This window comes from Carassius auratus, chromosome 3, assembly GCF_003368295.1.
Source record: "Carassius auratus strain Wakin chromosome 3, ASM336829v1, whole genome shotgun sequence".
Classification (NCBI taxonomy): domain Eukaryota; kingdom Metazoa; phylum Chordata; class Actinopteri; order Cypriniformes; family Cyprinidae; genus Carassius; species Carassius auratus.
In genome coordinates, this window is record NC_039245.1 from 9,709,801 (window position 1) to 9,736,908 (window position 27,108).

A 27,108-nucleotide genomic window follows, 5' to 3' on the forward strand; every position below is an offset into this window, starting at 1 on the left:
TCGGTTCCAAAATCGGAGGAAGCTCCAAGTAGCTTTTAACTTTGTTTAAGGCACATGGCATGATTTCTGTAAGCTTCTGCAATGTCACATTTATCCCTATCCAGAGTTGCATTCATTTTTCTGCAAGATCTTGTTTTGATGATAGGAGAGTAGGACCACTGCACAAAGTCTTCTCCAGCACATCCCAAATATTCTCAATGGGGTTAAGGTCTGGACTCTGTGGTAGCCAATCAATGTGTGAAAATTATGTCTCATGTTCCCTGAACCACTCTTTCACAATTTGAGCCTGATGAATCCTGGCATTGTCATCTTGTAACATGCCCAGTCCTTCAGGGAAATATGATGGAATAACCTGGTCATTCAATATATTCAGGTAATCAGCTGACCTCATTCTTTGGGCACATAAATTTGCTGAACCTAGACCTAGCACTGCCCCCACAGGCTTGTACATTAGGCACTTGGCATGATGGGTGCATCACGTCATCCACCTCTCTTCTTCATCACCATCACCATCACTCTGGAACAGGGTAAATCTGGACTCATCAGACCACATGAACTTCTTCCATTGCTCCAGAGTCCAATCCTTATGCTCCTTAGCAAACTGAAGCCTTTTTTCTGATTAGTCTCACTGATAAGTAGTTTTCTTAAAACTACACAGCGGTTTAGTCCCAATCCCTTGAGTTCCATTGACATTGTGCATGTGGAAATGCCCTTATTTCACTATTAAACATAGCTGTGAGTTCTGCTGTTGTTGTTTTTTTATGATTTGATTTCACCAAAAGTTTAAGTAATCGCCAATCCCGATCATTTAAGTTTTTTTCCAACCACAGTTGATCACTGTTCACCACTATCCTTCCAGTTTTTAATAATTCGTTGGAAAGTTCTTAACCCAATTTTAGTAGTTTCAGGAATCTCCTTAGATGTTTTCTTTGCTTGATTCATGCCAATAATTTAAATAAGACCCTTTTGAAACAGATTAACATCTTTTCCATGAACACAGGAACTGTCTTCCGACATGGCTAGAAAATGAGAAGCTACTAACTGCATCATTTAGGGTTAAAAAACTTTTTTGCCAGCTGAAACATAATCATCCATGCAGTAATTATCCAATGGGAGGCACTTACCTCTTTGCTTAGTTAAATCCAGTTTCCTCCGTTTTTGGAACCGTAAGATGCGTTTATCCGCTTCCTTACCTTAAACATACCCGGGCCGGGTATATCACACCTGCTTTCTGGAATACCCGATTAACTCCCCGATAGGAATACAATCTTATAAGACCCAAAGCCCCTATAATTCTTAGCCTTGGCAGGCATACGTATATGCACGAGTGAATGAGTGGCTTTCATTTGTTTTAGTTAATTGTGTATTCACGCATCTCAGTCAACAGATGGCGCTGTTAGTTTGAGTAATTGACTGCGGAATAGCGTTCAGTTTTGAAAGGAAATTATGATTTTGTTTTCAGTTTAAACACACACATACAAAAAAAACTTTAATTTGGGATTATATTGATACTAGCATAACAATACAAAATGTATCCGCGGGACACCAATGTAGTCGACTGAGTAGCGTATTGATTTCAACATTGGACTGGAAATCCAATCTTCTTTTCGTTGCCGCGGAACACACACAACCGCACATGCATCTTCTTCAGTGTAAAAATTGTATTTCGCACACACAAGCAAACCCCCCTCCCACCCGTTCGTCCCTCACACCCACTCTCTCTTTCTCTCTCTTATTCTCCTGTTCATGCCATATCATGTGCAGAGGAGCCGAAAGTGCACAGAGAACACAACCTGTGCATTTCACACAGGCATCCAGAGAAACGCGACCAGAAGAGAGCCTTGTACAGTGATGCAATACAGTAAACTGGCATTGTAACAGGCACGCGCTTTCAGCTTTCCTGACTGCATTTACACTCCAGATTTACTCGAGGTGGAAAAAAAGTTAGCAGAGAGACCTTGCCCTGCCTCGCGACCTATTTCCATCTACTTTTTAAAGTGAAAAGGCACCGAAGCCATGCTACAGAGAAAGTAAGTTTTTCCTTTTTGTATTTTTAAGATAATAACCCCCCTCCGGTTTAATGAAACCAATGTGCTGAAGTTATGGCAGCGCTAAGGCGTAAATTCGGCGAGGACTACCAGGTGGTGAGCACGAACAGAGGCGCGTCTTTCCCCAGCGCACCGGTGAAGAAGAAGCGCCAGCGCTTCGTGGAGAAGAACGGACGCTGCAACGTCCAGCACGGGAATCTCGGCGGAGAGACCAGTCGCTATTTATCCGATCTGTTCACCACGCTGGTGGACTTGAAGTGGCGCTGGAACCTTCTCATTTTCATCCTCACCTATACCATTGCCTGGCTGGTCATGGCCTCGATGTGGTGGATCATCGCATATATCAGAGGGGACTTGAATCATGGCCATGACGCTTCGTACACTCCGTGCGTCGCCAATGTTTACAACTTCCCGTCAGCATTCCTCTTTTTTATTGAAACCGAGGCGACAATTGGCTACGGTTACCGCTATATAACAGAGAAGTGCCCTGAGGGCATTATCCTGTTTCTGTTCCAGTCTCTGCTTGGCTCCATAGTAGACGCGTTCCTCATCGGCTGTATGTTCATTAAGATGTCCCAGCCCAAGAAGCGCGCGGAGACGCTCATGTTCAGTCAGGACGCGGTGATCTCACAGCGAGACGGAAAACTCTGCTTAATGTTCCGCGTGGGCAATCTGAGGAACAGCCATATGGTGTCCGCGCAAATCAGGTGTAAACTCATAAAGGTGAAAAGCACACACTGCACACCTACAGGCCTTTAGTTTATTTACAACTATTGCAAGACAATACAGCCAAACACAAAGAGTAGCATACAAAGATATATATACATATTATTTAATTTTTTTTTTTTTTTTTAGAAATGCTTAGTTTAGATTACATTAGACCTATTCTCAATCGTTTTTTAATCATATTTTAATTTTCTTTAACCTCAGCCATTTGACTGCAAAATAGTACATTTACATTAAAAACTGGAAGCTGATTACATAACTTTACCTTTAGAAGAAAGGTACAGTGACAGGCATTATAGATTGTTGTGGTGGCTGTATTTGAAGAATTTCAGATGTAAATATATATATATATATATATATATATATATATATATATATATATATATATATATATATATATATATATATATATATATATATATATATATACGTGAATACCAGCCTATTTATATCTATATAACTAAAAAATTCCTCTCTAACAACGTTAGCAACCACCAATAATAGGTAGCCTAATATAAAGACAGAGCATTAAAATATACCACTAGTAACAAACGTGATATTAAAATAATGCAATAAACGCCTTAAAATGCAACATAACAATCCAATATATCTCAAAACAAATGTGATTTAAAGGCTGAGAATTAAAATAAGGTGATTTTGATTAATTTTTTTTAAAAAACATTTTTACAATATTTTACAGCAACGTGTTAGATATGGTAAAGTGACTTACAGTTAACCTACATAACATTATATTTATTGCAAAATTACTTACACTGTATGGTTCAACACGTTACACTTGTTGCATGTCTTTAAATCACCAAGCTGTTTGAAACCTGTCCTTTACATTTCTTTGAATTAATTAATTCATTCATTCATTCACTCACTTACTCACATTTTTAAGTTCCAAGATGCAATACTGGAATGACTTATTAATCTCAATATCCATTAAGTATTTAATGTTGTTGTTGCTTTCAGTATGTGCATACAGTAAATAGTTTATAATGTAGCAGATTTTTTTTCACTATACTCTTTAGCTATTTGGCAGTGTCATATCATAAAATGTTATCATTTTTAAGTTTTTTTTTTTTTAATGGTTATGTGTATTTTGGTATCTCTTTAAATATGTTATGTGATGTAGGTGGAATTCTTTTGATGTTCAGAGAAATTCAGTGAGCTTCAGTGGGTGCTACACTAGAGAAAAGTTTGTTTCTGAAAAATAGTTAACATGGGTCAATGTTGTGGCAATGTCGAACCATAAACAGCATGTTAGTCAGTAGTGGAAATTGATATTTGCATATTGTGTAAAACACGGAACTGCAGAAATATCTAAAAGTTATTACAAGAGTTTACTTTTTTACTGGGACAAGAGGACATTGACATTGTTTTTCTGGAATGGATCCGACTTTTCCCCTTTAGAAATGAGCTGTTTTCTTTCACAGAAAGCATGAAGAAGTGACAATCAAGGGACCTGTGAAATGTGAAGTCAGTACAGATGAGAATTCTAGGCTCGACATGGACATCCATCGTCACAGTTGAACAAGATGAGACAAAAGGCTCAGATAAGAGAGTTTTACAGATGGCTAACTCTGTCCAACATCTGTCACTCGTAACAAGTGACATTTAAACCCACCTGCTCACTAATTGGAAGGTGTTTCCACGTCAGCGATAATTCCAGGTTTTAAAAGGGTTGTTCCAAAATGCGAAGAGGAAAGACAATGTTTCTGGGTTTTGAGCTCATAAGCCTCTCTAAGACTCCTGCCGGAGCTGAGGTCACAGCCAGAGAGATGCTGGAAAATTAGCATTTGCACACTTGAGAAGGAGGATGTTTTGTGCCCTATAGCCTCAGGCAATAATTTCAGAACATTAGAAAATGTAGCAGAATAATGTACAGATGTGCACTATAAATACAAACATATTCTGAGGGGGAGAGTACTTGTTTTGTCAATGCAATTGCTTTCATCTAGAAGATGCTTACATAATAGCTCTAGTAGAAAAATACTATGCATTCTTACACTATGCTTTGATGCTATTGTGTGAGTATGAGTATGTCTGTCTACTGTCCATATCAGTTCGGTCAATAGAAGGGCTTAAAATGAAATGAATAAGGCAAGGAAAGTTGACACATGGACATCACACTCACACAATAGGATTTCTCCCCTTTAACTGATGAATAGGACTATCAGTCAAAGGCTGCTTATAAGGTTATAAAGGCTACTTATAGAACTGTGTGATCATCTGAATCTATCCAGTATAATAATTTTACTAAGCCCGCAGAACAATTGCAAAGTTAAACAGGTGAATATTCTTCAAAGATATGAATGGATGACCTTTCAGACCCACTTCAAAGACCCTTCAAAGACCCACTGCATAGCTCACAGTAATTATGTAGTGCCAAGTGAATGCTGTGATTGATTAAGAGTCTTTGGTCAATGGCGTATAACTAAATGAAGCAGACTGTCAGTTTAGGCTGCTGAAGTTTTTTCTTTCAAATAGAGAAGAATAAGAAGAGGAACAGAGGATAAACAGAGAAAGCACAATAGGGTACTGAGAGATAGTGAAAGGTTTGCCAGAATAGTGTAGACAGCATCAGGGAACACATATAAAATAGACTCTGAGAGAAAGAAAACTTGATTTATTGGAAGTAAAGGTAAAATAAATAAAAAGGCAAGAAACTGACTCAAAAGAGAATGAAGAAATGTGGACATATATTGGAAAAGAAGAAATCTCTCTCTCTCTTTCTAATATAACCCGGTTCTCATCAGTATTTTTTCCTTGTGCTTCAGGGCTATTTAAGCAGCCAAGAGTATTTATCTCACAACCAGAGCACCAAAGATGTGGAATATGAATAAAATGTAACCTCCATTGTCTGAATAATTGAAGAGTTGTAGAATAGAAGCAGGTATGTGTATATATTATGTATAAAAAATATGGAATGGATTATCATATCAGATGACACATTTTATGCATATTACAGATCAATATAGATAAAAACAAATATAATACACAAAAGGTTTTTTAGAGGCAGAGGACAATTTAATGCACTCTGGTATATCTCTTTCTGTGCCTGGACTACTCTGTCAATGAATGGAAATTTGAATTAAAAAATATATCAAAATAACAGTACTAGCTAGATGTGCACTGGAGGGGCCTGCCTATACAATAACAGTTGAAGTAGGCTACTTAAGAGCACTTAAGAGCACTTAACATGTACCTATCTGAGCTGGCATTTCTTTCTGTATTTTAATCACATACAAACCAGTTCTCTCTCTCTTTCTCTATTTCTCTTCTCTCTCTCTCTTTCTCTGCCAATTTGTTAAAGCCAGCATATCCAGTCCATTTAGATTCAGTCGCCCACACACAATCTCAGTCATTCCCAGTCACCTTTTGTTAGATCATGTCTCATCCTGTCGGATAAACAAAGCAGAAACATTTAAAATGTGCATTGATAATACTGATGCATTTATAATTTCAACTGTGATATGCACACTTAAAGAGGAATACTTAATTGTTAAGATTGATCATGAACATTTATAGTGGGTGTAAGACATATGGACTGGTGTTTTGTGAGAGTATGTGTGTGTAGTATTTGTTGCACATCATAGCAACAAATAGCACACCAGACAGACTCTCTCATGGTTCACCTTATATTCTCTCTAATATGCAAGCGTAGAGACACTACACTGCACACTCTTAAAGGGATAGTTAACTTAATTCTGAATGTCATTATTTACCCTCAAGTCACTGAAAACATTATGTTATATTTTATACAAAATAATGACATATGTATATTGCTTCTTCCTACTTCCTATCTGTCTTTCCATATCCTCTAAATTGAGAGAAGCATGCCCGTATGATTCTTCCCCATCTTTTTTTTTTTTTTTTTTTTTTTTACCTTATCTTCAGTTTCATATAAATTAAGTGGTATATATCACCTTCCATTCATCTAATTGCAGTTCTGAGTCACTGTCTCTATTGTTTGTGAATTGATGAACAGAGAATACAGAGCAAGGGTAGAGAGGAGAAAAAAAGAGCAGACGAAAAGAGCAGAAAGATGAAAGGAGACAGATTGTTAACATAAGAGATAAAAAGATAAAATACAAGGCATGAGTTGGGAAAGAGTGGGAGACAGAAAGATAGTGTTCAGCCAGGAAGACACAAGAGCATTCTAATGCAACATGGTAGAAATGAGGTACAATGAATATATGTCTGTCTTGTGTAAAGTTCTAGGTTGAGTTGAGCGAGGAAACATGAGTGAGATGAGAGGATACTGGACACTTGAGAGTCTCACGATATGTACAGTATAGAATACAGAATATAGAATACACGGTATGTATAGAATAGAATACAGTATAGAATAGAATAGACATATTTTAATAGATATATTAGTATACATAGTATTTATTCAAGTCAGGGTTTTCCAAACTGGTTTGTAAAGGGACTGCAAAGGGTTTATGAGCTGATGAAAACCAAAAAAAAGAAAAAAAAGAAACCTGCATGTCATGTGACCACCATTAGAAAACTGTGACCATGCAGATGTGTTGCTAAATTACTGACACTCTTCTAGAGGGGTAGATATTTTAGGCCAAAGAGGTTCGACTGACCATAATATTTGGGGAATTTCTGATCAGAAGTCTTATCAAAGAGTCATTAAGTTTATGTTTTAATATTTTTATATTTCTCCAGAAGTAATAACTATAATAAATACCCAAAATATATACAAGTAAACAATAAAAGCATTTTGTGTAGCTTTTACTTTTTACTACTGATGTCGTGTGTGCACCCTTAATTTACCTAAGCTGAGTCGAAAATTTTTTATTGCATAGGTATTGCATACCTTGCCTTCTAGGAGAAAACGGCCCTTCTGCACACACATATTTGCACACATTTATTCTCACATTTTACGAGTTCTGAATGAAATTTATTAGGTTATGTGATTACCCAGAGAAAAAATCCATTTAGATTGTCTAAGCCCACACACACAATCATAGTGATGATAATAAAGCGCTAATTGTGCAAGCAACATCATAAAAGCTGAGGAAACACCGCTCCCACTGCAGTTCAGCTGGATTTGTTTGATCTCATTTAGCATGTCTTACAGTGAGAACAGATGTTTGCTGTTGTGAAGGCAGTCACATGTGCGCTGTGATGAATGAGATAATTGCTGATAATTCGATTACAGGAGAAAGGCTTTAACTCAGGTTGACTGTGTGGGTGTGTAGTGTATAAAGGTCTTTGTGTGGTGATGTGTTGGTCTATTTTGTGAGCTTAAAGGTCTAATTTAAATGAGTTTGTGTGTGTTTATGCTTGACAGTATGTTTGACATGAATGAAAAGGTTTAGAATTACTTATAAGGTTCATGTACATAATCTCAAACTGCTTGAATATATGTTTGTTATAGGACACAGGCATGCTTTGAGTTATTTATATTTTGTATGAATATAGTGTGTTGTGTGTGTTGCAGGCTGGCAGTGATGGATGAAATGTGAGGTGGAAAACATGTTATTTGTCTTGTCACTAACAGGGGTTGGGGACATGTGACCCAGCAGTGATACAGATGGATGAGTTTGTTATGGACACACACAGAGGTTATACGTATATGGCCTTCAGCAATATGAAATTTCCTGCTAAGAGGTGCACATTACATTATCTATATAATGCATGTGGATTTTATTAGGTAATTCCTCAAAGGAGAAGAGAGAGAGAGAGAGAGAGAGAGAGAGAGAGAGAAATAATGCAGAAGCCAATTTGAATTACTCCGTAACAATTCAGTTCTGTTAACTCGACTGGTTTTCTTATGAAACTGAGTAGAGAAGTATTGCATAGAATAGAACAACTCACAACTCTTTTCAATGTTAAAATAGAAAAACAGTTAATCTAAATAATTTCACTGTGCAACCCTCTACGGACACCTTGGCAATTGAATCGCCATTGGCTAGTAAATCTTTTAGTTTATTCGCCAGACTATATATGTATGTTTGACTTCAAATAAGTGCGCTTTTGCATCCATTCAGATGAACTGAAAAATATCACAGATCAGTTGAAGTATATAGCGCTCAGTCAGGGAGTGTTCGGCGAGTGAAAATATATCTGTGCTAAATTTATACTTAGCCTCCAACTCAGAGTAAAATCTGAGAATTTATTAGCCATTGGCTAATATTAGACATAATTTAGTCACCATAGTGAAGATTTAGTCGCATATGCAAGTGATTTATTCGCAATGTAGAGGGTTGCTGTGTATTTAATCAAAGTTTTTTTTTATTTTTTATTTTTTTTGTAGATGTGTTATTCTATTGAATCCTGTGTCATTCTGATTACACTGGTAGACTGTTTACATCTTACATTTCTATCTTATAGTTAAATTTTGGTTGTATTAGCACTCTATTAACAGTGTGAAAGTCCCATCTATTTGCTTATGAGTATCCCCTCCCCTTCCCACAGCTCTGCTGTCAATGCCACTGTGAGTCAGAGGAAGGCAAAGCAGTGAAATCCCAGCTTTTATTCACCCATGCACATGACTGAGTCTAACGGATGGCTGCTGGTACCTGCTACAGTGGAAAGTGGTTTCGATCCACCTCCTTCTGTTTTCCCTCTTCTTGAAGACTCCCTCCTTTCTATCTCTCCTCCTCTTTCCTGTGAGATATAAAGACGAATGACAGGTTTGATCTGGCAGCTATTTAGTCTACTAGGCACACATAAACACACACAGATTGAATGTTGAGGCACACAGACACATTCAAATTAGCTGTTTAATAATAGCTTATTCACTTCTCTGAAGGTGCTGTTTTTAAAATGGTTTTGGCTCTGTCTAACTGTGTGGCTTAAAAGCCAATGGATACTAAATTAAGATGAGTACAGCCTTTAGCTTGACATCAGTCAGCATTAGAGCTCATCAGATGCATGCAAACATATCATCCCTTAACATCTTATTTATAATAACTTCCTCATCTTAAACAGTTTAAGATTATCACCAGATATTGTCCACTGCGATTTGGTGTGAATGTGTGTATTTAGCTGTGTTTTCCTGAAACATGCAGGAAAGATGTTGTGTACAATTTGCTCGTCTGCTTCTTGAATTTAGTAATCTGTCTTTTCAAGCTTAACTTAAAGAGACAGGAGTTAAAAAAAAAAAAAAAAGCCATTGCCTAGAGTGGATTTAAGAAGCAGAAGAAAAGCAACAGAATGTTTGTGCTTAAGTAAAGCCTGCTGAAAAATAGTGTAATCCCATTCATACTCAATACCACAAACCTCCCAATGAACCCCACATCATGTGTACAACAATGATGGCTTGTGTCTCATGCGTTGTGCATTTTAGTTACATGCCCGATTCTCATTGTTGTGATCTGGCCAAGCACTTATGTTTGAAATGCATTGGGAGGTGAGCTCAGGGCTTCATCCCAAAATCCTCCTTCTAACACCCCAAAAATAGCAAAGATGGCATTATGTTTGGGTAGACAGAAGCATTATTGTTAGAGAAATAACTACTCTACCAAAAATGAATCTTCTGTCAACATATCCTCATCATCACATGAGGATGAATAAATGATGAAATACATTTTATTCTGGCATGAAATATTCTTTTAAAAAAGGAAAAATATATTTTGATTAAAATATTCTAAAATATTAGTAGCACATGATAAAGCAGCAGAATAAAAAAAAAGCAAAAAAGTAAACATACACTACCATTTAAAATGTTAAGGGTCACATGATCCTTCAGAAATATATATATTTATTTTGCTGATTTTCAGCTAAAGAAATATTTCTTTTATCAGTGTTGAAAAGAGTTGTGCTGCCTAATATTTCAATGGAAACTGTTTTCCTTTTACACATTTTTTAAAAGAACAGCATTTTTTTTGATACTGAATGGTTATACCGGGGTCTCCCGGTATAAATTAGGTTACACACAATTTTTGCCATGCTGCATTGCTGCTGTATGGCAAAAGCTGCTTTTTTACTCTAAATGCTATAGTATTTTTAAAGCAACTGAGCTACTGACACACTACTACAGTACAAAATAAAAGTTAATGCTGCTACTTTTGTTTTGTTTTTTATTAGTTTTTTTAGGGGTTGGCAACGCTAGACTGATATAGTGGGAGATGGAAGACAGGAGTGCTGCTAAATTAAAAGCAGTAGGCACATTGATTTTTTGGCAGGGATGTTTGTGTGCGTGTGTGAGCAGGAACACACTGGATATAGGTAGTTGGTGTGATGCGACTTCATGGTGGAAGTGCTCCTTGTGGGTTGATAGAGAGTTGAGGAGACACTTAGAGCTGCTGCTCCAGAACCTCTGTGTGGGTGAAGGTTTTGTATCCGTGTGTGTATGTGTGTGTGCGTGGGTGGGATGGTGTGATTTCGAAAGTATGTTTATATTCTCTATCTCTTATTCCGAGGTGGAAGGAGAATTTACTGTAAGTGTAAAAATTTGTATTAATCCGATTAAGCCTAAATCCAGTCAGCTGACAATCCCATACATCTGAGCAATCTAGGGCTTGTGGTTCTGGCACAAAAATCAGGCTGCCATCCCTAAAACAAAACATACCATCACATACAAAAAAAAAATAGTCATCATATACTGCTTTGAAATTAGACATATTTTCAGAGTTTGATCAGTGTGTGTCGTCTTGTAAAATTTTCCTCACTGTCTCTGATTTTAGCCTGGCCAATGTGCTTGCAAGAGAAAGAGAGAAAGAGCCATAAGAGTGAGATGGAGGAAATAATGGGGTAAGAGAGAGATAGAGACATGTCATATTGTGTCTATATGAGCATTATTAAATTGTTCTGCTTGGGGAACTGGATGAAGGAGAGATAGGCCCTGTCCAGCAAGCCTTCCCTGAAACGAGAGTTTAGACTCACCTAACAACTCAGTAGATTCATCACATGGTTTATAAATAAACCTTACTCACCGTATTTGCTTTAGTTTACTGATAAAAGATTCAGATTTTAATCAGTTCAGCCGCAGACAAATCTACTTAATCATTTGTTAAAGGTGTATAGTTTTAGCTAATTTGCATATTTGTGTAATGTATAAATATCCAAATATGTCTGCTTTAATATATAAAGATAACATCTATAGATATTTAATATTGTAATGATGCATTAAATTGATCAAAAATTAGAGTGAAGACATTTAAAATGAAAATAAAATATAAGTTTCTTTTTCAAATAAATGCTGTTCTGTTTAGTAGACATGTGGAAAATGATTCCATGTGGAAGCATTTGGATGCCCCACTGAGCTCCAGCGTTTTAAGCAATAGGCCTATTTTTAGAGGGTTGTTGGTTTACATCCCATGAGGCTATTCTACAGCTGTATGGCCCCTTTGGAGACAGCTCCAGTAAGACCACTGTACTGAGTGTGGATGATATGGATATTTGGAAGTGAGAGGACATCCACCATCTAGATGAATGTAAGAGTGCCTCACCTTCTACTTTATATTCAGAAACACTATTCACAAGAGAATCTGTGTGTGGATTCATCCTCTGCCTTTCCACATACAAACACAAACCCCATGTGTAGAAAAACATAACCCTCAGATTGGAATTTCCTTCTCTTCTTCAGTTTGGCATCGCCCTGCAAATCATCAGGTGTTAAATGTCACTAGCTTTCTGAACAGACACTCTTTATCGTCTTAAATCAAGGCTGAAATGACACAATGCTTTGTAAGCATTTTCTTATCTCACCCCAGCCTCCTCCTTTTCACAGACTGTTTTATTTTACTGTTCTGAGCACTCATGCTTGTCACAATTCCCCATTCACTCCTTGCTAGCCATAAACCCTCTCTCTCCACATGCCTAGAGAGGAATATTTCCCTCACACACCTAACAGCATGAATATTTCCCTCAATTTCAACTATTCTGTTATTTTGGGTCTGATTATACAATTTATACAAGATTGTAAATATACATGCTGCTGACATTCATCTTTCAATTTCCTCTTTCCATTTTCACCTCCATTTCTTACCACCTTTGATTATCTTTTTTTCATATTGATTGTTCTTGCTGTAATTTGCCTTGGATATTGAAGGGCATAGTCTAAAATCGATGTTTTTGATTTGATGATTGTCAGTGGTTGAAGATGATGACTACTATGATGATGATGACTTCACTGTCTCTCACCAGTCTCGTCAGACGCCGGAGGGTGAGTTCCTGCCGTTGGATCAGTGTGAACTGGATGTGGGCTTTGGAACAGGTGCTGACCAACTCTTCCTGGTCTCTCCCCTCACCATCTGCCACGAGATCAATCCCAAGAGTCCTTTCTTCGACCTGTCCCAACGCTCACTTATGAACGAGCAGTTTGAGATCGTCGTCATCTTGGAGGGCATTGTAGAGACAACTGGTGGGTTGCAATTTTCGCACCATTCTTCATTTCTTTCGGAACATAATCTGGCTTGACACAATTGTTCATTTACAATATTGCTCACATGCCTTCAGTGATTTTACACAGCAATGTAAAAAACATATCAGTTACACTTTGCAATAAGGTCCATTAGTTAATGTTAGTTAATGCATTTTAGGGCTGGGATAAACGATTATTTTTTAAACGATTAACCTAGCGATAATCTTTTTCGATGCATCGATTAATCTTACAATTAATTTTTTCAGACCGATTCGATTTCGATTATCTCCCCATTAATTGACTACTTACAATTTATACATGTTGATTTACATATCTGAATGAAAAAAACATGAATTCCTTAAGATTGCAATATATGTTTATTGCTCTTAAAATTACAAAATAAAAGACTAAGAATGCATTACTTTGCACTTGTATAGATATAGCATTCAATAAAACCTTGAAAACACATAGCTTACTGAACCAAGCTTACTGAACACATAGGGCCTAGCTTACTGAAAGAAAGTGCTTCTTTAAGATGAAAATAACAACAACTTGATGTGTAGCATTCAATTAAAAAGGTCACCCAAAATACTTGTTTAGAGCAATTGAAAGAATACAGTAACCAATGTAAACTTGAGGGCTTTAAGCTAATACAGAGAGTGCTTTTCCAAAAAAAAAAGAAAAAAAAAAATTAACAGTAGCCTGTCATGGAGAAAAAAATAATAATCTCTGAATGCTCCACATGAAACTTTGGCGTTCCGCCCTTTTTCTATCGTGTTTAATGATTTTGATTAATATGCACAAGGGAGAGAGAGAGCAAGAAGCGTGAGTTGTTTGAAGACTGTGAGTGTGCGTGCGCAGCCGGGGCTCTCTCTCGTACGTGCCCTGTCAGGCTCAGCAGTCATTCTATTCTACATCACTCACCTATCAAATAAGGTTTTGACAGCTGCCAAAAAAAAGATCAATGCAGAAAAACCCCTGGATTGGTTATATAACGTCGGACAGAATGTTGATCCGGCTATCGCGTATATTCAGCACACATAAGGTAAACGTTTTGCAAAAGTTTTTTAGAGAAATAAAAACAGGTGGATGAATCGATGCGCATATTTTGCGTCGACGTATTTTTTGCGTCGACGTCATTGATGACCTCGACGCGGTGTCCCAGCCCTAATGCATTTACTAACAATAACTAACAATGAGCAATACAATTGTTAGAGTGTGGTTACCTTTCTTAATGTAAATTAATACAACTACTAAAAATTGTATAATTTATGGAAGTACCGAAGAAATTTCACCTTTGTGACTTATTTATTTTTTATCTTGCAATTATATATTTTTTTTCTCAGTATTTTGACGTCTCAGAATTCTATTTTCTGCCACAGAATAAAAAATAAAAATGTTATTTGTGACTTTTTTCCTCAGAATTCTGAGCTTACTTAGAATAAGAATTAAAAAAAAAGAATTAAAAAAGAACATTTTTTATCAACTTCTTTCTCAGGAAGAATTAAACTCAGAATTTGAGCTATGAGTCAGAATTGTGAGATAAGAAGTCACAATTACCTTATTAATGAAATGAAAAAAGGAAGTACGGTATTAGTAGTCACACTAAAATAACAGAATATATTAATAAATGCTGTAATAGAAATTTTGCATAGTTTATTACTAATGTAAGTAATGATAACAACTGAAACCTTATTGTAAAGTGTCATAAAATTATTTTAACATTATTAAAACAATAAAAGAAAAATCCCTGAGAAACAAAATTTATATTTTAAGATGTCTTTTCTTTTACATTTTTCCCCCTTGCATTATGCATAAATCTAGCTTCTTTGATAAGAACAGAAAAAATGTGCCAATGAAAATTGTATTTTCTCAAGATGTTTTCTCTAAAAACAAGTCAAATAAATTTGCTTTTCAAGTAAAATTGTCATATTTTAATGACGTTAAGATATTTTAATGGAAAACATGACAATTACTAATAAATACTTTTTTTCTACATCATTCATGTTCTAATCATGTCTAATAACATAAAACTTTTCACACACTTTCTTTGTATTTTTTAACCATGTAAACTGTGTAGTAGGATGTAGTAGGTACAGTCAGGTCAGTGGTGATAAGTGATGAGTGCGTTGTCTTTTTGATTGCATTATGCCTGTGCTGTAGCCTTGCTGTTAGCAGCGTCTTCCGCATAATAGTCTTTTTGTTTCAGTCACATGCTTGTCAGTTTGATGTTTTAGCTTCAAACCTTGCTTGAGTTTGATCTGTGTGTGAAGTATGAAGAAGGAAACTAACTGAAGAAGGCAGGATAGGAAAGTGAGAACAGTTCTTTTTGCATTCTTTTTCACTGCACAGATAAACAAAAATATAATTAGAACTTGCTTTCCTTTCTACTTCTCACCCTTTCAATCAAATATGATTCTCATATCAATTTTAAGGCTGTTTACACAGATGGACACAGACAATGCAACTCTCACTCTGTATGGTAGAAGTCAGTGTAAAATGACTCCAATTTTATAATTATTAATATATTTATAATAGTTTTTGTTACTTTTCACACTTTCTTCATCTAACCCTTTAAATTTGAACTCTCTCTCTCTCTGAGAAATGATATGAGATGAGGACAAAGCGATTAAAGGTATCACATAGCCTCTGCGCCAGCGATGCTCATTATTATAGGTGTAACAGCAGTGATAGACACAAACACACTTATCAAGCGTTTCAGTGCACACTAGAGGAAGGCTCCTAGTAAACCATTTTCATTCACTCTTTCATTCAGTAATGAATTTCTTCCCAGGCCAGTAACAGGTGATTTAAAAGTTAACCACTCTGCTGATCGAGAGCTGAAGCCTGCCATGTACTCATAAGTGCTTATTGATCCACTGAAGCCCTGGACACAGACAGAAATGTCAAGTTAATCATTTTCCACAGTGGTACAAGACAAAGCCACAGCTCTGTAACACTTTAAGGGCTTTGCATGAACCTTTACAGCTCACAGAATTAAAAAGTCTCATTTTAATTTGCATCTTCTCTTTATATACCCTAATAAGAAACAACAAAGAACCAAATATATGTGCAATTTAGGTCAAATAGACCAAACACATTTGTGGAAGCGGAAAGTATGAGGCTTGTTTTAATCAATACCTAAGACTCTAAGTATGTATGCTGACAGAGTATTGCGCAGTGAAGAGTCTTTCTGTGAAATTTGTCTTGCTTTAATAGAGAGCTTTAAAAGCTACTTTCAGGTGAACTGCAGTGAAGCCATTGATACGTTCACAAAACCTCTTCCAACATTGATCTATCATTTAAGCCTTTAGATAAAGCCATGCCATCCCACTCAGCATGATCACTCCGGCAGCAAAATATGGGATTTTCACTGTGATTAATGTCACATAAACTGGTTTAATTACTTGGGATGATATAGTGCTAGCAGAAACACTCTTAGAGAGAAAGTTGTTATGATCTCCATCCTTCATTTTTGAAAACTGAGGCTTGTTCAGGTTTCATTATAGTTGCTGCAAATTAATATGCTATTTAATGATCATTTAATCATGAGCAGGCCCACACAGAAGCTCTGCAGACTTGAACACCAGTCACTGATTAATTTTTACATTTTCCCTGCCTTTGCATATTTGTATATTAAACATTTGGCTTATTTAATGCTTTGAGTTATTTGTACTCCCAAGGCCATTTTTAACACATTTTACCATGTTTAAATCCTTTCTGTAGAAATATGCACACACCCCCCACCCCCCCCCCAAAAAAAAATCAACACTAAAACTGCTTAAAGTCTGCAAAAGCCATGGTATGATTGTAAATAAATAATAATGTAATATCACTAATGCTCTGAATATCACTAATGATTCAGACCAACAAAACTTATGTGATATTGCTTTTAAACAGTTCAGTAAACAATGTTAAAATTGAACTTACATTTCAGACACAATATTATTGGTAACTTTGGGTATTTTTTAATCCACTAACTGAAATATTTCCAAATGTTAGAATCTGCCTTAAATGTCTCAAAGCAACACACAATTGCACACTTTGGTGTTTTGTTCCAGAAGGAATCAGTCATTTGAATGAATGATTCAGTGTCTCACACATATTCACATATTTCAATGACTGATGATCAATTCATTTGTTCATGAATGATTCAGTGTTTTTTTTTTTTTTTTTTATGAACTGGCTGAGTAAATGATTCAGTGACTCAATCATAATCATTAGTTTTGTTCAAGCATGATTTGATTGTAATACTTTCATTATTATGTAATGACTCACTTATGAACACTTGTTTTGGAACACAAATCAGTTCAATGACACATTTAGAAAACACACTAAACCACCTAGATATCGAAGTGTCCTCACCACTACACAAGACTGACAGTCTCAGTCAATAAAATCGAGCACTGGAATTACTGCATAATATAAGCACAAGCCTAAACAAATGCTACTTCAGTGTGACAGCATACATTTTCCATCTTTCTTTTTATTTACTGGTTTATGCCCATGAAAATAATAATTCCTCTTCTGCAGAAAATGAAAACAACAGCAAAAAAACAATGCATTCTTAAGGAACGCCAGTTGTTTTGTGATTACTCTATTGATTGTTTTTAACTTTATTGTGAAACAGATTGGATTTTCAGTCTTCCTGGATGGTTTACAAGCGAAAGAGCCCAGCCGTGTAAACCTATGGCTCGGGCTGTGTTTATGACTCACTGAATGGGCCTCTGGCTGAATTATGGTTGCAGGAGTCTTAAAACTCTGCCTTGCATGGCCTTCATACGCACATTATGTATTGAGAGTCTTTAAATCACATTCTTGGAGGACAAAGTAACAGGGCAGTACAAATCATTCTCATGGCCAAGCTAAACTGACAATGAAAGCATCCTTATCTGTTATACATTTTGACAATAAACTTTTCCTCTCCATTGTAATACTTGTTTATAATATGCTGTTTTTCACAGGTATGACATGCCAAGCTCGTACCTCGTACACGGAAGATGAGGTGTTGTGGGGTCACCGCTTTCTACCAGTCATGTCTCTGGAAGAGGGCTTCTTTCGGGTGGACTACTCCCAGTTTCACAGCACCTTTGAGGTTCCCACGCCACCCTACAGCGTCAAAGAATATGAGGAGAAATCCTCGCTCACCTCCCCCCTGGTCACACCGCACCGGGAGCGAGTGTTTTCCATGGACTGCCTGGAAGCAGGTGAGGAAGGGGCGCACTCTGGAAGCGCTTCTTGCAAGCTACCCACCAAACTCCAGAAAATGAGCTCGTCTGGTAGAGAAGATCTACAAAGGAAGGTACTACGTTTGAGCTCGCAGCAGTACGAAAAGGCTTCGAGCACGGGGGACCTTCCTCTTAAACTACAACGCCTCAGCTCCAGCCCTGGGCAGGTTGACGGAGAGGCACGATTCCACCTCAAAGCCCTCAAAGTTGGTTTCCAACCCATGGCCATGTCCACGGGAGACCTCCACCAGAGAAGTCTGCCTCCCACCCCAGCGGCCATCCCCACACACCCCCACGGTCCTCCACACACACCTGGTGGCCGACCAGAGGACAACCTGCCTGCCAAATTAAGGAAGATGAATGCAGATCGCTGACCTAGAAGTGCTTTTGAAACTTTCTCCTAATCTGAGAGCAATTTTCAGTGTTTATGTACAGTGAGCATGGACAACTACATCCGGATTAGAGCTAAATTATTGTTTTGCTTGGAACTAAATAAGGACTCTTGTAGAGTAACAGTAACATGTCAAGGATTAACTTACTGACTGCACAATGGAGGATTGCAGTGGCTTGCACTGCAAAAAAAATCTAAATAAATAAAAAGTGTATAAATGTATTTGTAATTAGTACTTTTGACTTATTTTACAGTAAAGGAACAAAAAAACAAAAACAAAATATTTATTTAAAAAGTTAAATGCCTAAAGATCCTGGAAACAAACTAAACCAGATAAAAACACTTGAAACAAGATATATTTACTTGAAAGACAACACATCATGTACTGTATATACTAAATATTTGGTGTTAGAAAGATTATTTTATTATTACTTTTATTCAGCATGGATGCATTAAATTAATTAAAAGTGACGGTGAAGACAATTATAATGTTACAAAAGTATTCTATTTCAAATAAATGCTGTTTTGTTGATCTTTCTGAATCTGGAACCTAAAAATATATATATAACAATATAAGTATTGCGGTATCCACAAAAATACTGAGCAGCACAACATCATTTCTATTAATAAGAAATGTTTCTTTACCAGCGAATCAGCATGTTAGAATAATTTCTGAAGGATCATGACTACTGCAAATGTATTTAAAGTTTTGAAAATGTAGCTTTATCATAATTGGAATGAAATACAGCCTTAAATTTTAATGATATTTCACAATATTATGGTTTTTACTGTATTTTTGTTTAAATTAATGCACTCTTGGTTAACATTTTTTTTTTTTTTTTTTTTTTTTTTTAATGATCCCAAACTTTTGGGGAAAGTACACTTTAATAAAATATACTTTCTTTGAAAACAAGTACGGATATCTTAAGCATTGTTGATTTTCAAGTAAATTTTTTATGTTTCAATGGTTTTTATTTATTTATTTATTTTTTCGATATTTTAGCGGTAAAATTAGACAAAAATACCGTTTTGCAATGTGATAACTAGTTGGAGATACCTAACTAATAGAAAGCCCAAGAGTTAACATTAATTTTTTATTATCATTCTTTGTCATTTGTGTTTTTCTTTCTTTCTTTCTTTCTTTCTTTCTTTTAGCACAAAATTCCAGCTGGAAATACTGTGATTTGTATTCCTTAGCTGTTTACTGGTGACTGTATATGGTCGCCCAGTGAATCTCAATCACACACTTAGTAATATGACAAATATACACAATTACAATATGTGCATGCCTACTTCTCATCTCTAGCTGTGTATCATACAACCCCCTCTGTTATCCCTAGTCAAAATGAATAAATTGTATTCAGCTGCAACATGATGTGTGTTTAGTAATCTCTCTGGTACAGAAAAATCAAATATATATGTTTTTCTGTTTGTGTGTATGTTTATTTATAATTTTATGTTGTGAAGATTTTTAAAGAGGACCCCAGGAAGACTAGCTGCCATTAAATGGGCCACTAATGGGGATCCTAATAAAACAATAAAACAATAATAAATATATATTAGTTTAGTTTAATAGCATATATACATCTCTGGTATATGAAACTTTAGAGTTTAGTATTTAAAAGTATTTTATAAAATGCCCCCATGTGATGTTTTAATATGGACAAAAGGTTATTACATTGACATTAAAGAGGATGCATTATGTTGAATTAATCATTTCATCCTCAAGTCCAAACAGCTTGTTCATAAATTATGTCTGTAGAATCTTCTACTTTAATTAAAAATTCATGCATTTCTAAAAAGGTTTAATGACCATTGGATTTTGACACTGGCATAGAAAGAAATTCTGTAACAAATCATCAAATGGACACAACACACTTCTTGTGGAGTCTTAAAAACTGATGGAAAATGTAATTCAGTCAATGCATTAAACTCTGGCAATGCCAGGATGCAATCATTAGGCTGGTAATATATTCAAGTTCAAGCATTCTTTCTGTCACCTTGTTTGTTGTACGGGTTGAACTTTTGATGCCCTAATCATTTTACGTGGTAAGAAAGAAACGCATTAAATAACCATTTTGTCTCAAAATGATCCTGTTACTACCACCTGGCTCTGAGTGAAGTAACATTAACAAAAAGGGGAGGCCACACAGAAGACTTAAGTTTAACAAATAAATATTTAATCAATAATAATTCAAATAATACAAAAATTAAGTATAAGTAAGAAAGAAAGAAATAACTATCTCATAGGGTTGTAAAAGGAAGATGAATGGAGGCCTAGTTCAGCACCCACTGCTCTCCATCTTTTAAACTCAAAACAACAATCACAGGTAACACTCCACACCTAATGGACAAATACTGAAAGGAGAGCACTCTGGGCATAACAATCTTTTAGGAACTTTCACTGTGATTGGTTGAGAGGATTAATCATTGTGGGGTTTACTGGTGATTGAAAGCAGTGATTGGTTGACAGAGTAAGTAATTAAAGGACTCATCAGGTCAGATAGGAATGGATGGCTCAAGCAGTTCCATCAAAGCTCATAAAGACACGAACATACATCATTTTCTTATTTTAGAAAATAATGATCAAGGAAAGAAAAATAGTGCCAAAATATCAATAATATTAAAGGTCAATATTATAATATATTATAATAATAGTCAATAATAAATGTACTTCAAAACACACATCAAGTAAGCTATTCATGATAGTTTGATGCAATATTAGATTTTTTGAAAAACATTTATGCTTTGTTCAGCAAGGATGTTGATTAAACAACTTCAAAAATGTCAAGTGTTGTTACCATTAATCATGAGCTAAAATACTGCCTAAGCAGACTGAATCAAAGACTATAGATTGCCTTAAAGGGACTTTGACTGAATTCATTTATGTGTGGCGCATGCTCATTGATATTTTGCAAATGTAAAAAAATAAAAATAAATAAATAAATAAAAAAAAGTCAAGTCAAGAATCAAGACCTAAACCTTCCTTTTCATAAAAGGTCATATTATTTAATTAATTTAAATACTGTATGTAAGTAAACCAATAAATTCATACATACATGCATAGATATATACATAAAAAAATACTTACCTTGGCACACAGTCAAGTGTTAGTTAGGTCACACTGACTTTGATTCAATGGACAAATAATAATAATTATTATTAAATATATAATTCAACTGTTTTTCTTTGAACTAGTAAAACTGATTTATAGCCATCTTATATGAGTTTTTATATTTGATAATATATAAACAGATACACATCTAGATATTTGTTACTGTAAGTTCCACGAAATATAAGTTAAACCATTTTAATTAATAAATTGAAAACATTATCATCACGAAGAATGGGTTTAAGAAAAAGAAAGAAAGAAAAAAAGAAGGAAGGAAAGAAAGAAAATAAAAGCATGGTTTCAGCACCATGGACAGGGCTCTGTGATGACTGTTTGAATGAAAAGCATGTCCATTTAAAACATCTGCTCTGTAGAAAATAAGCAAGAGAGAAAAGCTGAGAAGACACTGAGAAGGGTTGAAAAGTAAAGATTGAAATAGAGGAGGGGCAGAGAGAGAAAAAGAGGACTCCACTGATGGAGCTCAGATGGTGAATGAGTTTCAGGTTTCACTTCAAAAGTGATATATTGCAGGGACACAGAGAGCTAAATGTTAAGAATGAAAGATAAAAGACCAAAGCAAACTGAAAAGCATTGAGAGAAGGTGTGGGCTAAAGTGGTTGACTATGCCGTTGTATTTTGTATATGTACAGTATATATACGTCATGTGCCTATGTATACAATAATACATATTCATAAAAAAAAGACAAATCACATGTGTAAGATTATCAAAAAGAAAGAAAGAAATGACCCACTATATGTGTTAACTGACCATACAGGTGCATAAACATTCAAACCTAAATAACTAGAGAGATTCATGTCATGTTATTTAAAATATTTACACTTCCATATTAAAACAGGTGCAGAACTTCATTCTTGAGAGACTATCCAGACTACATCATGTTACTCTTTTCATCTTTTCACATCTGAGTCTTCGAAATGACAGTTTTCTGCAGCTCATCTCTCACAGTGTCTAAAAGCTGAGGAGACTAATAACGCTGACAGACTGCTGGTGTAAAAAATACTTCTGACATTAAAGTTTCAGAAGAACTTAGAAGGGTGAAGGAAAGGAATAGGACATGAAGAGTCAAACTCTCTGAAAGAATTGATGAAGGTGAAAGATTAATCAGGACAGTGAGCCAGCAGTGTTCAGCAGCAGACTGACACTCTCAGGCCTGATTACATAAAAGTCTCCCAGGAGTAGTTAATTATCAAGACTGCTAATGATTAAGATAATCTATTATGCTGTGTTCTGGAACATTCAATGCTGATTGGTCCGTTGCGGTATTTGGCAGTCTGATATTTCCTAATATTAACTGTCCATGGCAATACTGATGACAAAGTCAGACACTGTGTTTTGTCGCTAGACTGATTGTTGTAGTGGATTTCTTTTCTTAGCTATTCATTATTGCAAAACAATATAGGCCTAATTATAACTAAAGTAATAGTTCACACAAAAATGAAAGAATTGAAAATGTATTCACTCTCAGTCAAGATGTAGATTTGCAGATCTGGAGAAATTTAGCATCACATCACTTGCTCAACAATGTAAGGAGATATAATTGTTGCATAATTCGAAATAAATAGATTATGATAAATAAATAATGAATGTAAAATATTATAAATATCCTGTCTTATATTTAAATGCATTTATATTCAACACACCTGCACCACATTTAAAAAAGAACACACTTATATTTTTTATTCCTCCCCAAACAATGACAACTTTGTAATACTTAAAATGAATTTTTGAAAAAAGAATTTAATGTCTTTTAAACATTGTTAGATCCACAAAGCTATGTATGTATGTATGTATGCTGCTGCGGCAGAGCAAGTACCGAGACATTCTACTGCCAATACATCCACAACATGCTGCTGTGAGCATGTTAGAAATATTGCTGCTGCAAATATAGCATACATGACATAACCCCCACAAAGCAAGAGAAAACAACAAAACAAAACACCCCCAATAAGCAGATCTATTGCCAAGACATAAGTACTGCTGCTGCTCTGAAGAACCATGTACAACGCCGACCGGGTCAACATTTGTGGGCTATGACTATGTGAGCCTGGGCTACCACACTGACTGGCTTTACTCTAATTAGACATGCACTATGTGTAATGTTTAATTAACAAAGTGATATACGTTGCAATCCGATATAGAAGACCCCAGCACCCAGCTGAGCAAATATAATAATTTAGTCATTTGATAACTGCTGTACATTCTCCACTTCATCGGTCCAAGCGGCAGCATAACAGCTTGTTAAAGTGTCCCTATTATGCCATTTTTAAGGTTGCTCATAGTGTTTTATGAGCCTCCTAAAATAGCTTTACATGCACGCAAGGTCAAAAAACATCTTAGTTTTCTCAAAAAAATAGACTTCATTTTGCCTAATTTCTAAATGATTCACAAACGACTTATGCGAAGCAGTTCAAAGAATCAGTCTTTCTAAACCACTCCTTTCAGTGAGCACTCTGCAATCCTTTGTGATTGGTCCAGAGCTGTAGATAGAATGAAACGAAACGCCTATTTTCATGACTGAATGACAGCCATGGAAACTTGTTAATACATATACAAGATGGTATGATTGTACCTTACCAATTCGGGCCAGAATCTGATGATGATATGGTTGAACTGGCTGATTGACAAGAGACTGATTCGCAAGCACGACTGGAGCAGGACTTTCTCAGTGGTAAGTGTCAAGTGTTGACAAGTTTGTAATAATTATGTGATAGAAGGTTTTTATGGTTTAAGTTTTACTATAATACCCTGTCAAGAACCACCCACATAGACAGGAAGTGGTCTTTCACACAGGTAAGAGGCCAATCAAAGTTGTTTTTTGTTTTTTTCATGAGTTCACGCTTACATATAATTAGCTGAGGTATGGTATGCATATTTGGCGTGCTGTCCGGGGTAAGGGTCCGAGCTTGGGAATGGCCTGAACCTAGAGTAACCCCCTTCCCTCTTTATTTATAAAGTGAACTCAAAGTGAGGAGATATGGTGGAGGAGGGATGCTGATAAACCATCAATGGATAGAGGTAAGTCAGCGATAATTATACTATAGTATTGGTTACTTGATTGTGGTCCACCTGGGTTGATTAGGCTAAGTATCTGATGCGCTCCTCCCGAACCTTGTTGCTAAAACATTTGTTTATCTTTTTTATTTTTTTTCACATCATTTGTTCTTTTTTTTTTTTTTTTTTTACACATGCACTCTAAGGCCCAATCCTAATTCTATTTTATACCCCTTCCCCTTCCCCTTCCCCTTCCCCTACAACATCCGCCTACCCCTTCCCCTTGTCCCTTGAAACAGAGTGTCAAGGGGTAGGGGAGAAAATATTCCCCTAAGGATTGGGACACCACTACTATGCCGTCACACGTCATCATTTGTCGTCTAGCTCTTACAATACACACATATAGCCCTTAACGTGAACGCGTGAAACGGAGGGGTAGGGGAAAGGGGAAGGGCTAAGGGGTAGAATTGGGATTGGGCCTAAGTGTGATTTGTTTGTCTGAAATAGTTAACACACCAACAGACTTGTGTGCAACAACCTTACAATGGGACATACAGAAATCACCAAATGTGTGCATATTTTGTAATCAATATTTCAGATTTATAATGAAAAATACAGATTATTTCAGAGACATCATTCAGAAAACAAAGCCTATACATAGTTGTATATCTTTCAAAGATTTGATGCCACTAACCTGGCAAACCCAATCAAAGTGTCTCAGGCTGTATTCTTCATTCAACTGAATGTCCTCAATGTATAACTGGTAAGTTCTTTTCTCTAATGGATGACCACATGTAACAGACACAACTACTGTTTGTCTGTGCCTGTTATCTATGACAGTTGGTATGTACTTGGTTTGGAGAGCGTGTCTGGCCATGTCATTTGTGTGAAGAGATTGAAGAGTTTGTGTGTGTGTGTGTGTGTGTGTGTGTGTGTGTGTGTGTGTGTGTGTGTGTGGAGACTTAAGATATGGTCTGTGTGAACACTCAAGATGAAATAGTCACACTTCACTGAGCAGAAGAACTTGATGCAAAACGATGCAAGTGCGATGATCCACTTGTCATTTTCTTGATTCCATTTGCCTGGTTATGAACAAACACATTCACACATACAAACACACATATAGAGATATACAAATAAAAAAATAATTTTACATCTAAACAAGAAAAAAAAAGTAAAACCAAATCATCAAATGTAAAAATCCCTTTAGTGTGTTCATTACAAATAAATTGATTATTAAAAGCAGTTCAATCAAGAGCAGCAAGTGATTCTCTTATTGTTAGATTAATATTAATGAGGCGGCCTATATTAAGACTTACCGTAATGCACAGATCTAATGTAATGTTGCAAAACAGATGTTTTTCCCCATTAGTTCCCCAAACGTTCACTTAAGACATAACCGATTATGTTTGCGTGAATACTTAAATACTATAAAGTTGTGCATATGTGTAGATGTATGCACATGCTTTGGGTGACAGTCAGCATTTGAAGCGAGTGGAGAAAAGTTACTCCTCTCAAAAAACATACAAATAAAGGTAATCAAACATCTAAAACTATTATTTGGAGCACTGGGGTCCCTAGACGAGGGCTTGATGATTTTTTTTTCATTGATTTTCATTTCATTTTTTGATTTCATTTTTGTGAAAACCTCAAAATCGATTTTTTGTTTTTGCCTGTAGCTCAAAATTAGCCTGTGCGTATTCCAAATCATTTTAACCAGCACAGGTCATACACACATACAGATATACTATATATAGAGAGAGCGAGAGATAGAGAGAAAGAAATAGGTTAATGTATGTTGAAAGAGTTTGTGGTTAGTTGTGTTATTCAACCGCGATGCACCAGCACAGCTTAAAATAAGAATTGTTATGTTATTTACTTAAAGAGAAATGCGTTGTTTTATGTCATCCCACTTGTTTTGGAGCACTTGATTTTTCCCATGGGCCCCCTTGACTGGTTCTTAATCCCCCCTGTGCCACCCCATTAAAAAATCCTAAAATCACCCCTGCCTCAGTCTTTCTAACAGTTTTTTTCTGAAATGGCCTCTCTGTTGGGTTGTCACAATAACAGTTTGACAGAGCCAGTCAGAAGTAGGAAAAGTTCAAATCAAAAGCAGCATGGTACTACAGAAGACATCATGAATTTTTGATTACTTTCTTTTGGTCTTCCGGGAAATAAATGAGTTTTTTCTCTCCCTTCCACAATCATTCTCTTATTCTTTCACTCCTCTCTTCTTTTGTTGTATTTGACTGTCCTTACC

General features: G+C 36.0%; 1 protein-coding gene and 1 long non-coding RNA gene across 2 annotated transcripts; one reads left to right on the forward strand and one right to left on the reverse strand.

The window, feature by feature from the left end:
• The first annotated feature begins 67 nt into the window (after positions 1–67).
• On the forward strand, positions 68–18,965 carry kcnj19a (potassium inwardly rectifying channel subfamily J member 19a). Its single transcript, XM_026208396.1, has 3 exons — positions 68–2,771; positions 12,888–13,104; positions 18,069–18,965. Exons 1-3 carry the CDS (start codon positions 2,103–2,105, stop codon positions 18,704–18,706), a joined length of 1,524 nt encoding a protein of 507 aa, XP_026064181.1. The 5' UTR covers positions 68–2,102; the 3' UTR covers positions 18,707–18,965.
• LOC113047125 (uncharacterized) lies at positions 3,210–9,532 on the reverse strand. Its single transcript, XR_003276213.1, has 3 exons — positions 9,317–9,532; positions 4,405–6,178; positions 3,210–4,242 (listed from the first exon to the last, which is right to left on the reverse strand). It is a non-coding gene; the product is annotated as an uncharacterized LOC113047125 (long non-coding RNA).
• Positions 18,966–27,108: the final 8,143 nt, after the last annotated feature.

What these genes read in the sequence shown, in the direction of transcription:
- kcnj19a (XM_026208396.1), top strand. Translation starts at nt 2,103, where the DNA reads ATGGCAGCGCTAAGGCGTAAATTCGGCGAGGACTACCAGGTGGTGAGC. An exon ending in TCAGGTGTAAACTCATAAAG is followed by an intron (nt 2,772 to 12,887) that starts GTGAAAAGCACA and finishes GTCTCTCACCAG; the next exon opens with TCTCGTCAGACGCCGGAGGG. An exon ending in GGGCATTGTAGAGACAACTG is followed by an intron (nt 13,105 to 18,068) that starts GTGGGTTGCAAT and finishes TGTTTTTCACAG; the next exon opens with GTATGACATGCCAAGCTCGT.